The 17,261-nt window shown below is 42.1% G+C and overlaps 1 protein-coding gene across 1 annotated transcript in view; it reads right to left on the bottom strand.

Moving 5' to 3' along the window:
* Positions 1-17,261, bottom strand: part of AFF3 (AF4/FMR2 family member 3) — a 179,477-nt gene that overhangs the window by 66,700 nt on the left and 95,516 nt on the right. The window contains exons 5-6 of the mRNA XM_040425090.1: positions 7,638-7,797; positions 4,058-5,074 (exon numbers count right to left, since the gene is read on the bottom strand). Of these exons, the coding sequence (XP_040281024.1) occupies positions 4,058-5,074; positions 7,638-7,797 (1,177 nt within the window). The remainder of the gene's footprint in view (positions 1-4,057; positions 5,075-7,637; positions 7,798-17,261) is intronic.

The following is a 17,261-nucleotide window of genomic DNA, read 5'->3' as shown; positions in this document are numbered from 1 at the left end:
TCCGCTCATATAATGCAGACGGTGGATCCGTTCAGAACGGATCCGTCTGCATTATATTGTAAAAAAATATTTTTTTTTTTGATGCGGCCCACATAAACTTAAATATTTTTTTTTTTGGCCCATGTTAGCCTTTGAGTTTGACATGCTTGATTTACACTATGACTCCTGCAACAAAATCTGCACCAGATTTTTTCAACAGATACCGATGCCACAAACTTATCTTACTAGAAATATAACCTTACGTCAGGACAAGGATGATTTTATTGCAGAAAAAAAGAGAGAGAGAGAGCGAGAGCCCCTAGATATAACAGATGACATTAGATATCATCACTGCCTGCTGACAATTACACATTATAGTATAATTTGGCAATCAAACTAATAAAATATCTAATGTTGTGTTAGCACAGGAAGGACATTTGTGCTGTTGTTGTATTTGGTTTACCTTGGATACAATTGTAGCAAATTCTCAACTGTGATTAGTATTAGGTTTTCTGCCACCTTAGGCCTCATGCACATGACTGCAAAAAATATGGCTCGGATACAGACTTCAATGGGGCCGTAGAAGATGCGGACAGCACTCTGTGTGCTGTCCGCATCTCCGTTCCACAGCCTCGCAAAAATAATAGAACATGTCCTATTCTTGTCCGTATCATGGACAAGGATAGGACTGCTCTATTGAGGGCCGGCGGTTCCGTTCCACAAAATGTGGAACGCACACAGCCGCCATCCGTGTTTTGCGGATCTGCAATTTGCGGACCACAAAACAGACATGGTCGTGTGCATGAGGCCTTATACTGTATAAATTAGAAGGTCTTAACATGGTGAGGAATAGGAATACAACGAGCCAGATTTATAAAAATAAATGCTGACAATAAAGTGTCAGTGTGAAATCAGTGCTTTCATTTTCATAGCGGCAATGGGAAAATTAAAGTTGTAGTCTGACTGGTTGTCATAGGTATCACATACAGTTTTTGTCTACAATAGTTTTCATAGGTTCAGAGTATATTACACAGTATATACCTTTTCACAATACAGTGATCAAGGGTGTGATACCACGAAAATGATTTATCACCTATTCACAGGATAGGTGATATACAGTGTATCAGATCACAGGGTGTAGGTCCACTGCTCCATTTACTTCTATAGAGCTGGCAGAGAGCTGGATACATTGTCTCATGAAGCAGTAGACCGACATGCGCACTACCACTCCAAGGACTCGGGCACCCCTTGAATGACTCGGACACCCCATGTTCTTGAGATTGCAGGGTCTCCCTTTTGAATCCCCTGAAGATCTGGTCACTGGTCAGCTATGCGATTACTTCTGAATTAACAATGAACAGATGATATTTAATAGAATGGCAGTGTTTTTAGATCAGGCTCTGAAACTTAAAGGCTATGTACACATTTGCATTTTACTCATTTTGAGCTAAAATAATTTTTTCAATTGGGCTTAAAAATTGTGAGCCCCTTTCTCTGTACAGCCTAGAGATTCTAGTAGCAGAATCTGTATTTTTACTGAGTTCCATCAAGCAGCTCTGCTCTCTGACCTTATAAACACTCATTATAGTTAAATTCGTATCTTACTGATTAATGTGGCTTAAATAAGTGTTTGTGACCTTTTAGTAATTCAGAGATGAGGTTTATTAGATGACCGGCACAAAATGAAAGTATGATTCACACTGCTAGACAAACAGTTAACCCTTTGTGACAGCGGATGAATATTTTTAATAAAAACCAATTAAAAAGTTATTTTCAGCTCAAAATGAGTAAAATGCAGTAATACAAAATTGCCACCAAAAGTGTACATAACCTTCAGGGTGGCTGTTTTGCATATTTTAGCTTGATGTTTTTGCACACAATGAAATGAATCAGTTCATTGATTGCAATGACTCCTAACATAAATAGTTAGAGTTTTTTTTTATGGGCACAGAGCAGGAGGCAGTATACAATTGACAAAAAAACTTAAAAGTTATGGACACCCATGAGGGCATTAAAGGGGTTGTCTCATGACAGACAATGGGGGCATATCGCTAGGACCTGCTGGGACCCACACTTATATCGATAACGGAGCTATGAAAGTTTTCTATGGGTCCGGCTATTTCCGTCAAGCCCATAGAAGTAAATGGGAGCGGTGGCCGATCCTCTTGCAGTGTAAAACTACCGCCAAGTGCCCGATGAACGAGCACATGCCGGAAAACCACTAGACAGCATAGGGGCGAGCAATGCCATAACGATTGCTCCTCCTCATGCTGTGGAGGAGATTGCTGCATGTAATAGCAGCGGTCTTTTCCCGCTAACTAGCAAGCGATTGCCGGGAGGGATTGCTTCCCTCCCGACAATCGCTTGCTCAATTGGCCTGTGTAATACAGGCTTAAGAGTTTTTGAGCTATTAGTAATTTAGACATAAGGGTTATTACATAGCAGGCACAAAGTGAAAGTGAAAGCACAATTCCTACAGCTAGGCAGAAGTCAATCCTTTAAGACAAAGCTGCTAAATATTTTAAATAAATATTAATTACAAAAATTCTTTTATGCTCAAAATCAGTAAAATGCAATCATAAAAAAATGCCCTCAAAGGTGTACGTAGCCTTTAAATGTGCGACTGATCCAGTAATCACTGGCCTCGGCAGTCACGCACGCATGAACAGCACATGAGCTCTGAAACCAGTGATGTGCAGCAGCAGTCACATAAACGATAGACATGCTATAATCAATGCAGACTCATAGTGAACTAGAGAGGAAGTACATTTAAAAGGTGAATACGTTTTTTTTTTTTTCTTCTCCTATATCCAGTAAAGAGGTCCACCAATACTGGCTGCTGCATCCAGGTGGGAAATGAGATATGACAACAGCATAGCCAATGGATTAACCCTTTACCCACGTTTTTGGGTTAAAGGCATTCAGCTGATTGATCCTAGCTGCCATACGCTGACTCTTCTATTTTGGCTCTGGAACAGTAGCGCTGGATCTGCTAGTTGAGTACAGTTGTATTTTTTAAGGGGGGCATTTTCCGGCATTGTTCAGTTTGCTGCTAAAACTGAACAACTCCTTAACATCTGCACCTGTCTGTAGCCTTTGCCAATTACTGTCCTAAAGTTGGACAGCATAAATCTGGACCAGACTGGCAGGATCTGTGCCAAGTTTATCACTGTAGCGTGGGATATATAAAAAATTTGACGTGTCTTTCTACATGTTAGACACTGTTCCCTTTGTTGTGCTACCTCTTGGTTGGCTTATTTTACACTGGTAATTTTCAACCAAAATAATGGTGCACACCATTAATAGATCTACCCCGTTTTATGACTCCACATAGCCACACCCACTTAAAAAAAATAAAAACTCTGGTGAGGTGTAAAATAATTCTAAATATTGGTGCACGGCATGTTCATCAAATTTTGGGTACAATTTAACCCAGGATTCTTTTTATCAGTAAATCTCCCCCATTCTCTGAAAAGCAAATAAGTATCATGGGCTAATATTTTAGGCTTAATTATGTAGCATCTGCGTACCATCTAGGTGTAAAGGCCCCCATTCACTTTAGTGCATTAGCTGAATGTTTAATGTGTATGGGGCGCTCATGGCACTTGTGGCTCTCTCACGACAGATGATGTTGGTGGACAGAAGGATTGGGCAAACTGAATGTATTTACCAGATCCTTTTGTTCTCCCACAAGATAAGCTGCCATGAGAGGTGCCTTCCTCCTCAATCCCCACTGACAACACATACACGCTTGGCCACACTGAACATGTGTGTGTGTAAGAGGAGATTGTTGGGTGAAATAGCTGTCAGCTGAACGATTCTGCATTTGAATGGCTAGCTTAAAAGGTTTTTCCAGGATTTTTTTTATTGATGACCTATCCTTGACCTAGGAAAAGTGGAGAGAAGGCTGTGGCGCTCAAAGAAGCGCCACTGCTTTCTCAAACAGATGATCAGCGGGGGGTCCCCCCACCGATCAGATACTGATAAGTCATCAGCCTGAAAATCTCAGAAAACAGGGTGTCATTTACTTGAAATGCAACACACATTTATACAGTAAGTGGAACAGCACTGAACATACCTTACGTTTCCGTCGCATTTTCAATAAAGGGTTCTCCCTTACTTGGAGTAAACATTTACTTTGTGATGAAGTTGGTATCTTTTCTGAGCTGTTATTCATATTGAGGTTCACCTGAGGAACACAGTGTGGAATTCTTGACAAAAGCATTAAATCAATCTGAACCCATAATGACTTGATATCATTGTGGTCCTTTGTTGAACATTCATTCCTCCCAAAAGGAACTAGAGTATAAAAGTGCTCTTCAAGCTCAGGGGCAATGTCACTTGTAGTCCTCCTACTAATAAAATGTTGTGTGCTATAAGGACTACCTTGGTTTATATTAGTACGTCCACACTCATTATTCCTGGGATTTCCTTCTGATGTAAAAGCAGAGTTATTTTTACAAAAAGGAGGTATGTCTGGTTCTGTTTCTGTGCTGTGTTCAGAAAGTTGCAATGAGAGGCCAATGTCCCTTTTGAATTTAGGGACAGATCTAGTAATTTGAGTTCGCCTACTTTTGTGATCAAGCAGAGTTGCTCTAGATTCTTTTCTATGCAATTCTCTGCTATAACAAGTCAACTTAGTTTGTTCCGATATTTCACTCCCAAGAATTCCTTGGCTGAGAGTATGATCATCTAGCTTGTGGCAGTTCAGATTATCACCACTAGATGTCCTCTCTATCCTCCTTGTAAGCTTTCTGCACACTGCTGGTGTCCTTCCAGATGTGTTTTCAGTGGGAACGCCAACCACAACTGTAGCAGCACGTGCAACAGGTGGCGGTGGTCGAAGCTTCACACCTCTGTTTCCTATAACAGTGCGCAGTGCTTTAACACTCCGGTCTTCTCTGACTGGTCTCCTGTCATCTCTGTGACTTGGACATGCCTGATCAGCCTGAGATACCTTCTCACAGCCCTGTTCACCTTGATTTACTCCTCCATGATTTAGGTTTGATGACTGATTGAGAATGGTATTCTTGTTTGGATTGACCTTGTTCAACCACTTATCCAGCTGCCATTTGTTTGCAGTTGTGTGCTGAGTCTGTAAGAAAAATGTTTAAAGTCAAGTGATGGCAATGAAGAGCCTAATAATCTACCTTTATATCCACAGAGAGAATCTGAACCTCTCTAAACATTCATCATAATGGAGAAAGCAGCTCTAAGCTCACAAAACCTAGTGCTTTGTTAAAAAATGTAAACACTTTATTTAAAACCATGTTGTATGGTATTGGGAAGTGTAGCACATGAAAACATTATTTCCCTGTGTCAAATATTCATAGATTAAAGCATTATATAAATTGTAATTGTAACCAATCTCACAATGATTTCTGGAATAAAGGTAAAGAAAAATATATTGAGTACAAATGGCTGCATTTTTAATCAGATTTTTTTTAAATAAATATATATTTATCTGGAAAATATCTTAAAATATATAGACTATGGTTCCCACCTTTTTATATGAGTTATTTCACATTGTGATTTATCCTGCTGTGCTCAAAATCACATGGAATGAAACTAATAACTAAGAAAATGAAAGGACATACAGTACTTGTAGATTGTAAAGTATACACAGAATAAAAAAGTAGCAGTCTTTGTTAGACTACTTTCACATTAGCGTTTTCAATTTCGCTATTGAGATTAGTCGTAGGATCTCAATAGCGGATAAAAACCCTTTTGTTTTGTCCCCATTGATTGTCAATGGGGACAAAACTGAACTGAACAAAACGGAATGCACCAAAATGCATTCCGTTCCATTTGGTTGCGCTCCCATCGCGGACAGGATAACGCTGCAAGCAGCGTTTTTCTGTCCACAATGTTGTGCGGAGTAAAACGGATCCGTCCTGACACATAGTGTAAGTCAATGGGGACGGATCCGTTTTCTCTGACACAATAGAAAACGGCTCCATCCCCTATTGACTTTCAATGGTGTTTATATTGGGCAGACTAGATGGGCCAAATGGTTCTCATCTGCCGACACATTCTATGTTGGTATGACGTATCTGTCATGGCTATAGAAGACATAATACAACCGGATCTGTTCATGACGGATACATGCGGTTGTTTTATTGTAACTGAAGCGTTTTTGCAGATCCATGACAGATCTGTAAACAAACGCTAGTGTGAAAGAAGCCTTAAAAATATGTCTCATCTCAGGGGCCGCTGATGAGGATTGTTTATAGAAAGCAGGCTACTCTACTCCTGGAACTTATCCATGTTCTGCTCGCATCCTGTCCGTAGTCCCGTCTGTATGAACAAGCATGCATAAACATCCAATCCCAGCCCCCACTCTGCAGCAGGACTCTCCAGATCAGAATTTAAAGGGAACCTGCCACATTGAACATGATGTCTGAGCTGCAGGCGGTATGGCATAGAGCAGGAGGAGCTGAGTAGACTGATATACAGTTTAATGGGAAAAGATTCAATCAAGCCTGTAAGTTACTCATATATACCTGTGCTCATTCTGGGCTTTGAAGTCCAGGAGGCGGTCCTATGAGTGATTGACAGCTATTTCTGTATACACAGTCATAGAGGGAAGGCTGTCAATCACTGATAGGACCTCCTCCTGGACTTCAAAGCCCAGAATGAGCACAGGTATATATGAGTAAATTACAAGTTTTACTGAATCTTCTCCTATAAAACTATATATCGATCTGCTCAGCTCCTCCTGCTCTGTCACATGCTGCCTGTAAATGACTTTGAATTTTCATGGTGAAAGGTTACCTTTAAGGGACGATTTTTAAAATGTTACATCATCACATGTTGTTGGTTATCCAGTTTTGATTATTATAACTTCTGCAATCCTTTTTAGTCAGTAGTAAGTGTATTGCAAGAATACATGAGAATATCACAGGAAGGTTTCCATTAACACTCTGATAATAATGATTTAATAGACATAGGAATCTCATATTAAATATAGATAGGAATCTCAGCAATGTAGCTCATACAACCAACATGTTGTAGATTTCCCATCTACCCAGCTGCTAACTATGTTACAAACAAGTTATTAACCAAATCGTCTAAGGGTACTTTTCACACTAGCGTTTTTCTTTTCCGGTGTTGAGTTCCATCACAGGAGCTCAATACCAGAAAAAGACTGATCAGTTTTATCCTAAAGCATTCTGAATGGAGAGCATTCCGTTCAGGATGCATCAGTTCAGTCCCTCTTACGTTTTTTGGCCAGAGAAAATAGCGCAGCATGCTGCAGTTTTCTCTCCGGCCATAAATCCTGAACACTTGCCGGAAAGCCGGATCCGGCATTAATTTCCATTGAAGGACTTCAGTATCTATAATAAATATTCAAATCATACATTTTATTGTACTACTAAATCAGTGTTGGGTATTATTTCTACTACTACTACTACTAATGTTTGTGTATTCATTTATCTTATTGATACGCTCTATTCCTCTCCAGCTAAAGTAATCTGTTATGTGAGACTGCAGCTCTAAACCTCATCGCCACCAAACGTCAGGAACAGGATCCTCACGCATGCAGGATACCAGCTATCACTATGTAAACTTACAGGCTACATTGCACTTGGGGGTTGAAGCATTCTCAGTGAAAGGCTGTGCAAAGACTACTCACATGTTTCTGAAGAATGACCTACCTCAGGGCTGGTACATGCAGATGGCTTGCTGCTCTCACTTTCGCTGGAACTACTCTCACTCTCAGAGTCTGATTCGGAGCTGGTGTCAGTTTCACTCGAGCTGCTTGACCCTTTGATGGAGACTGCTGAGACAGTGTTACTGCATTTCTGAACGTCACCACTAATAGTGCCAAAGAGGAGAAATAGAAAGGAAAAAAGCTGCTAGACTATAGCTTGTGATTTCAAGAATTGAAAAAAAGAAAAACTTACAAACTAAGGGTACTTTCACACCTTTTTTTTTTCCGGCATAGAGTTCCGTCACAGGGGCTCTATACCGGAAAAGAACTGATCAGGCATATCCCCATGCATTCTGAATGGAGAGTAATCCGTTCAGGATGCATCAGGATGTCTTCAGTTCAGTCATTTTGACTGATCAGGCAAAAGATAAAACAGTAGCATGCTACGGTTTTATCTCCGGCGAAAAAAACGGAAGACTTGCCTGAGTGCCGTATCCAGCATTTTTCCCCATAGGAATGTATTAGTGCCGGATCCGGCATTCAAAAGATCGGAATGCCGGATCCGTCCTTCCGGTCTGCGCATGCGAAAAAAGATACAAGACGGATCTGCATGACAAGCGGAGAGACGGATCCGTTCTTGCAATACATCTATGAGAGGGATCCGCACCCGGATGCGTCTCACAAATGCTTTCAGTCACATCTAGATCGGCGGATCCGGCAGGCAGTTCCGACGACGGAACTGCTTGCCGGATCACACTACCGCAAGTGTGAAAGTAGCCTTAGGAACCAAATGTTTTCCAATACAATCACAACATGTTTTTTTACGCTTCAACTTCATAGAAACTTTTGGTGCATTGCTTTCTTATTGCTGTCACATGTGAAACGATACCATGGCATTCAGCTGAGTAAGGTCTGACAGCCTGACATGGATGACACCTCCTGCTTCATCCACAGTCTTCTCCAAATCTAGTACCTGCGCTATACCGCACTCAACTGCAGATGTGCATTGGAAACTCCGTGCTGTGGGTAGAGGCTTCAGTTTCTTCTTACGCACGTGAAAGTCTTTATATGACTTAGAGCGCTGACGGACTCTGCTTATTTTTCACCAAGTATGGACGGGAGAAAATATTTATAATTACATCTCTATAAATCAAGATCTTGTAAAAAAAGAAAGAAAAACACCTTATATCAATAGTTACGACTAGTGTTGATCGAGCACCAAAGTGCTCGGGTGCTCGAGTAGAACACTTTGGGATGCTCAGGTGCTCTACAGAGCACTAGAGCACAATGGAAGTCAATGGGAGAACCAGAGCATTAAATCGACAGGTGGATGAGCTTATCAGTTATTATGCCTCCATCAGCACTAAATACCCGCTCTGACAAAACGCTGGCCGCAGGGCAGGCCAGCACCTCCAAGGCGTTGAGCGCCAGTTTGTGCCACGTGTCCAGCTTGGACACCCAATAGTTGTAAGGCACAGAGGGATCATTGAGGACACTGATACGGTCTGCTACGTACACCTTCACCATCTTCCAAAACTTTTCCCTCCTTGTGACACTAGGCCGCGCATCAGAGTGAGGGTGCTGGCGGGGTGTCATGAAACTGTCCCAGGCCTTGGAGAGTGTTGCCCTGCCTCTGTTGGAATTGCTGTGTGTTCCCCTCATCTCCCCTCCTCGGTTACCCAAGGAACTACGTACTCTGCCACCAGCGTTGTCAGCTGGAAATTTTTGGAGCAATTCTTCCACAAGGACCTTCTGGTATTGCACCATTTTGCTTGTCCTCTCCACCACAGGAATGAGAGATGAGAAGTTCTCTTTGTAGCGGGGGTCGAGAAGGGTGAACAACTAGTAATTGGTGTTGGCCAAAATGCGTATAACGCGAGGGTCAAGGGAAATGCAGAATAACAAAGTCAGCCATGTGTGCCAGAGTCCCAACAGAGAAGACTTCGCTGTCCTCATCAGGAGGATGACTCTCAATCTCTTCATCCTCATCCTCCTCTTTGCCCATCCACGCTGAACAGATGGAATAAACCAGCTATGGGTACTACCCTCAATAGCAGAGGCAACCTGCTCCTCCTCCTCCTCCACCTCCTCATCATCATCCAATTTGCACTGAGAAGACGAACTGAGGGTAGTCTGGCTATCACCCTGTGTACTGTCTTCCCCCATTTCCACCTCTTCCACATGCAAAGTGTCCGCCTTCATTGTGAGCAGTGAGTGTTTCAGTAGACACAGAAGTGGGATGAGTGGGCCCTGGGTGTGCATTAGGCTGCTGCTTTTACTTGAGAAATGCTTATATTTTTTATGGAATTGTGAGTATAATAAATACCTGTTTTATACAAATTGGAGACGGTACCTCACTATTGTAACGAACCCCTTATAGGATCAACATCGGGAAGGAGGACCTAGATGGAGTTGCTCCTATAGTGTCTTTTGAAGTGTCTGAATACTGCTGTGCGCTTGTAAGTATAACTTCAGGTGTGCTTGCGTTCGACAATAGCAGTACTTCACTATCAGTGTGTTATTGGTATTCCATAGGAGTCAGTGGAGAAAAAGGGATTCCTGTGAATACTAATGATTTACCTATACGTGCAAGAGTGGAAACTCTGAATCTGGAGTGGTCACCTGAAATATGCGCGGTCTGCCAAAAACGCATCATCCACCTCGTGAAACACTAATTGCCATTCCCCACTGTCATCTTCTTGTGACTGTGGATGCTCAAGAGTTTGGGAATCAGTGCACAAGATCTCATCATGTCCCTCTTCAAGCGAGCTTGGCGAGAGTCCCAAATCAAGGAATGGTGCTGAAAAGAGCTCCTCGGAATATCCCAGTGTGGGATCACTTGTTTGCCAAGACTCTCCATGGTGGGAGGAAGGAGGGTCAGGGTGAGTATTCTGTTGACCAGACTCTTGGCTACTGAGACTGGACTTTGTGGAAGACAGGGTGGTGCTTAACCGAATGGAATCATTATCTGCTGCAATCCAACTGACCACCTGGTCGCACTGGTCAGACTTCGAGAGGGGTGTCCTGCGCCGCCCTGCAAACTGGGACATGAAGCTAGGTATTGTGGATGAGTGTGTTTCTTGTGCTCTGGCAGCAGGCACAGTTTCACCGCGCCCAGGGCCATGGCCTCTGCTTGCACCATCAGCAGCACAGCCACTTCCCCATCCCTTACTTGCATATTAAATTGTATATATGCTTGCAAGTATGTCACACGTACAGTAGCGCAGGTTTTGTAAGTGTATGCGCAAATAAATTACACTGAATGTCACAGATATTTAGGATGCGCATACGTTATACAGGAGATGTAGCGCAGGTAATGTCGCTGTCACCAGCGGCGAAAAAAATCACGCTGAATGTCACATATTTAGGATACGCAAACGTTATACAGGAGATGTAGCGCAGGTAATGTCGCTGTCATCAGTGGCCAATCAATTGCGCTGAATGTCACAGATATTTAGAATGCGCAAATGTAACACAACAGATGTAGCATAGGTTGTGTCACTGTCAGCAGCGGCCAAACAATTGCACGCAATTTAGCACAGGTTGCGCTAATAATATATATTGCAGCCAGATAAAACAATAGTCCTCAAAAGGACTTTTGGGTCTCTAACACCATTCAACACTAAACCCTGCCTAAAAAAAAAAAAAAAATTCTGTCCCTACACTATCTGTCCCTTCTGCTGCAGCTCGCCCTGACTAGTGATGGATGAACATCTGCCGGGACGGTTGCAAACGCAACCAAATGTTCGCGAACCGCAAGTTCGTGACGGGTCCCATTAATTTTAATGGCAGGCGAACCTGAAAAACCTTCAGCTCATATTTGCAGCCAAGAAATAATTACTAGAAGTGCACAAATAGTCCCACAACATGGACAGTGGCATACCAGATGTATTATTCGAATTTGCGATCTCCATTCATTATTTTTTTCAATGCGAAATATCGGCAATATAATTTTCGCGTACTTGCATGCACACACCAGTTATAATTATTTTTTACAATACCGTTTGTCACTGTGTGTAGCAAAGGGAACGCAGGCCGCAGCAAAACCGCAAACAAATGCTGCAGTACCCAAATGCACTATAAAGTATATTATTGGTATATAACACCCCGCTTCAATCAGTTTTTTTGGGGGGGCTACTGGTATATCACACCAGTTATAATTATTTTTTCTAATTGCGTTTGTCACTCTGTGTAGCTGCACACCTATCAATAGTACAGCTATACCCAGTCCTTAAAAGGACTTTTGTGGACCTATTTGATAGCGTTTTTGTCCCTAACAGTCTGTCCCTTCTCCACACAGCAACCTTTCCCTACACTGACAAAAGACTGAATGTAAAATGGCGGCCAGATCAGTTCTATTTATAAGGTAGGTGGTATGTCCATGGGCTGAAACTTTTCAATTGGCTGTCCTGTATGGATGTGTCATACATGTGTCACCTGATGGATGTGTCATGGGTCAAAGTTCTTCACAACGTAAAAGAATATGACGGGCGCGAATATCGCCATATGTTTGCATGTTCAGGAATTGCAAACGAGCAAAGTTCGCCGCGTAATGATCGCCAGGCGAACCGCAAGGCCATCACTAGCCCTGACTTTAGACTGAGCCGAACCACGTGTCATCGGGTGCTATATAGCACCCGATGCCGCGTTCCGGCCAGCCAATCACTGTAATGCCAGTAGCAAACATGAAAAATTATATATAGGGTAGTTAGGATTTAAGAATATTGGCGCTCCCACTAACAATTTAAAGAACAATAGAGAATTTGGGAGAGCTTAAAATATAACTTTTACTGTTAATTTATATAAAATATATAGCGCCACAAACAGATGCTTGAAATATGGCTAGAATGTATGGAACAGTCTTACCATTCAGACGCCCCCTGATAGGGATCAGCCTAGCGTGGTGGAAATAATACCGCGTCTGGGCCGAGGGTTAGATGTGGTCGTAGGTAATTCCAAAATGTAGACTGGTGCAGGGAACCGTTGTCCCTAGTGAGCCCTGATGGGGAAGGGGGCAATGCTACTGTTCCCCTGCCTATCTACACAGAGTTCCTACCCCGCAAGGGGCGGCCCTGTCCGGATACCTTACCCTAGATAAGGCGAAGGAGGGAAGGGAAGGAGGACCCCACAGATTCTTTAAAGAGGGGCGCCTCTGGGGCAGCTGATCTGATGTTATCATAACATCAGATCAGCTGCCCCAGAGGCACCCCTCTTTAAAGAATCTGTGGGGTCCTCCTTCCTTTAGGACCATCAATTTCCTTTTCTTCCAATCCTATTGATCCACTGATCTAAGGATTACTTTTGCACATTTTTGGATCTCTTCCCCTGATGATTTATCACTTGAAACGTAACACGTTGGGAACCATCCTTTAGGGCATTTTTTAGGGATACCCGCCTTATCTAGGGTAAGGTATCCGGACAGGGCCGCCCCTTGCGGGGTAGGAACTCTGTGTAGATAGGCAGGGGAACAGTAGCATTGCCCCCTTCCCCATCAGGGCTCACTAGGGACAACGGTTCCCTGCACCAGTCTACATTTTGGAATTACCTACGACCACATCTAACCCTCGGCCCAGACGCGGTATTATTTCCACCACGCTAGGCTGATCCCTATCAGGGGGCGTCTGAATGGTAAGACTGTTCCATACATTCTAGCCATATTTCAAGCATCTGTTTGTGGCGCTATATATTTTATATAAATTAACAGTAAAAGTTATATTTTAAGCTCTCCCAAATTCTCTATTGTTCAGTAGCAAACATGGCTACGGCATTACAGTGAATGCCAATACTGCTATGCACGTTTATTGGCTGCATAGCAGCCAACAAACGTGCGGGGAGGAGACTCGGCCGAACACTGCGATGTGCAAAGCATCTCAATGCTCGACTCAAAATGGTGTTTGGCAGAGCATGCTCGCCCAACACTAATTACGACACTAATTATCTCTATTGATCAAAATCTTGTTGAAGACAACTTCTCAGTATTTCGGTACCGCATATCCTCACCTAATAGTCAATATATTTTGCCAATTTCTTAGAAATAGATGCTATTGCTGAGGCATGAAGGACGGTGTCTTGTTTTATCTTACAATAGCTGACTCAACTATTTGCTGGTAAGACATTGACTTTAATCAGTTTTAATGAGGATGTATCATGGGGAATTGTGTACAATGTGTAAAACTGATGTATTAAATTACCGTAAGGAGACTGCTCCTGTGATGTTGGAGGACACCGAAACAGCTTCCCCAAAGTCTTTTAATTTCAATAGTTTATGGTTTCATCTATTAAACTATAAAACTTTACGACTTTGTGACTATCTGGAAAGCTTTCAAAGAGGTCTACATGGCACCAAAAGCTGGCAGGATTTATACTGCTTGTATGAATGTCACTCCAAATCATTTTAATAGACAAACCATTGATCTTAAAGAAGATGAAATTATTTCATAATTGTTTTGACTGATAGCTGAAAAATACTAAGAATAATTGATAACTTTGGAAAATGTGACAAACTAAGGTGCCAATAGCATATTCTACCATAATGGTATATACCGTAAATACTGTATGACTAGTAATAAAAATGTTACATAAGGTAATATTTCTTCTTTAAGGAAAAATATGTAATAATATATTTAACTAGGGTTTCTACACTTTTTTCTGACTTACTTGAAAAAGGGGGTCAGCCTTATCAGAAAGGAGGCTGAGCTTTGAAGAAAAGGGGCACAGCCTAAGATGTGCTGTTTTGTGTCAAATTTGCACATAAACTTCTGTCTCAAAGTAAGACAACTGATATAAAAAGAGGTCTAATGCTTTATAAAATCCATAAGCTTTATTCAAAAATCCATAAAAGTCAGGGCTACAGCCCACTTGTCTATGCCTCCTTGTTCACGACAGATAGTGAGATGGAATCACGGCAATTTAAAAGTAACCTATGATTTTCACAATAATTAGGTGAGATCAAAGACCTGGGGTGCATTTATGTACTGTTCATTGAATTTGTAAAAATAACTATAAAAAAAAACCAAAAAAAAAACCATGTATATATACTGTATATATATTGTAAGAGATCGTCTTTCTTACAGGGGATCACCATCACAAAATTCCTTCCGGACAACGGATTTAATGTCCAAACGGTGCATTTATTTGGCAGTCTTCACAAACAAAACAATACAAAATAAACACTTGCCCGACTTGGCTCTTGCTAATACAAACACATTCCCTGACTCACCTATACAGGACTGTTCAGACACAGTGAAAAAACTGAGATCCAGCACCAGTGTAGATCTTTTCAGTCCGGTCTTTATTTCACCAAAGTAACACACACGTGTGTGAGTGGGAAAAGGTGCCACTGGACATGTTTATGTTACTTTGGTGAAATAAAGACCGGATCTCTGTTTTTTTATGAGCATATATAAGGACTTACTTGGGTCATTCCGTGCACCTATCACAGGACAACTACGGGTGAGCTGGATATATCTCTTTTTCTGTTCAGACACAGTATCAGGTTCAGCTTCCTCAGCCAATTGTACAACAGCCTCCAGGCTGTAGCAAGATCAATATGTCTGGGGAACTTAGGCTTAGCAGTCCTCCTGACTCTGACCTTGTGACCCTTGTTCCGCAGGCGTCACTGTGTCCCCCAAACTTCGGGCTGTCACTTAGTCTCGTGGCCCCTCAGCCTACCCGGCTGAGACCACTCAGAACCTCTGCAGGTCTCTGTTCCAAGATAACACTCTCCGTCCCTAAGTGACACAGTGGGAGGTGCTTTATCCCAGTCTGATTATCGCAGACCTCACCAGTGATCCTCTCTGGACCAAGGGAACACCCGTCCTGGAAGGGTGTGGATTGTCTGATCCCACTTCCAGTCCTATCTGCCAATCCAACTAAAATCCAGCCCAGAATATACCAAAAACAACCTTGTCTCAGCAACCTACATGCTGCTGAGACTATTGCATACCAGATTTTAGCTATCCCACCCAGCTAAGGTATCTGAGTGGGATATACACACCTTCCAGCAGTGTCCACCTTCTCACAATATATATATATATATACACTCACCTAAAGAATTATTAGGAACACCTGTTCTATTTCTCATTAATGCAATTATCTAGTCAACCAATCACATGGCAGTTGCTTCAATGCATTTAGGGGTGTGGTCCTGGTTAAGACAATCTCCTGAACTCCAAACTGAATGTCAGAATGGGAAAAAAAGGTGATTTAAGCAATTTTGAGCGTGGCATGGTTGTTGGTGCAAGACGGGCCGGTCTGAGTATTTCACAATCTGCTCAGTTACTGGGATTTTCACGCACAACCATTTCTAAGGTTTAAAAAGAATGGTGTGAAAAGGGAAAAACATCTAGTATGCGGCAGTCCTGTGGGCAAAAATGCCTTGTGGATGCTAGAGGTCAGAGGAGAATGGGCCGACTGATTCAAGCTGATAGAAGAGCAACGTTGACTGAAATAACCACTCGTTACAACCGAGGTATGCAGCAAAGCATTTGTGAAGCCACAACACGCACAACCTTGAGGCGGATGGGCTACAATAGCAGAAGACCCCACCGGGTACCACTCATCTCCACTACAAATAGGAAAAAGAGGCTACAATTTGCACGAGCTCACCAAAATTGGACTGTTGAAGACTGGAAAAATGTTGCCTGGTCTGATGAGTCTCGATTTCTGTTGAGACATTCAAATGGTAGAGTCCGAATTTGGCGTAAACAGAATGAGAACATGTATCGATCCTCTGATGGCTACTTCCAGCAGGATAATGCACCATGTCACAAAGCTCGAATCATTTCAAATTGGTTTCTTGAACATGACAATGAGTTCGCTGTACTAAAATGGCCCTCACAGTCACCAGATCTCAACCCAATAGAGCATCTTTGGGATGTGGTGGAACGGGAGCTTCGTGCCCTGGATGTGCATCCCTCAAATCTCCATCAACTGGAAGATGCTATCCTATCAATATGGGCCAACATTTCTAAAGAATGCTATCAGCACCTTGTTGAATCAATGTCACGTAGAATTAAGGCAGTTCAGGGGGTCCAACACCGTATTAGTATGGTGTTCCTAATAATTCTTTAGGTGAGTGTATATATATATATATATATATATATATATATATATACAGCAAAAACGAAGGCAGCACTCCAAGTTGTGAAAGAAAGTGGAAGGTTTATTCACCCAACCAGCAGCAACGTTTCAGCTCTCTCTATGGAGCCTTTGTCCAGCTGGACAAAGGCTCCATAGAGAGAGCTGAAACGTTGCTGCTGGTTGGGTGAATAAACCTTCCACTTTCTTTCACAACTTGGAGTGCTGCCTTCGTTTTTGCTGTATGTTTACAATTTGGACCTTGGTCACAGGTCTTATAAGGAGGACTTCTTGCACCCGCATCTATTCTTTGAGTGCTGCTTCTTTTCTTTTCTATATATATATATATATATATATATATATATATATATATACACATCTGTACTGTGTAGTTTTTCCAAATTAATATACAATAAATCATTTTTTTAATTTAGACCGGCTGCATATCTTGTCTGCTGATCTCCCCATTATTACGGTGGAGCTAAGGTGGTGAGCATAGTATTTTTCTCCTTAAGGCAACCAAAAGTTCATATAGAGTCATAAAAAAGTG

The sequence above is a fragment of the Bufo bufo genome, chromosome 3 (assembly GCF_905171765.1).
Source record: "Bufo bufo chromosome 3, aBufBuf1.1, whole genome shotgun sequence".
Classification (NCBI taxonomy): domain Eukaryota; kingdom Metazoa; phylum Chordata; class Amphibia; order Anura; family Bufonidae; genus Bufo; species Bufo bufo.
Note: the sequence above shows the minus strand (reverse complement) of the source record. Positions and strands in the feature narration are given on the sequence as shown.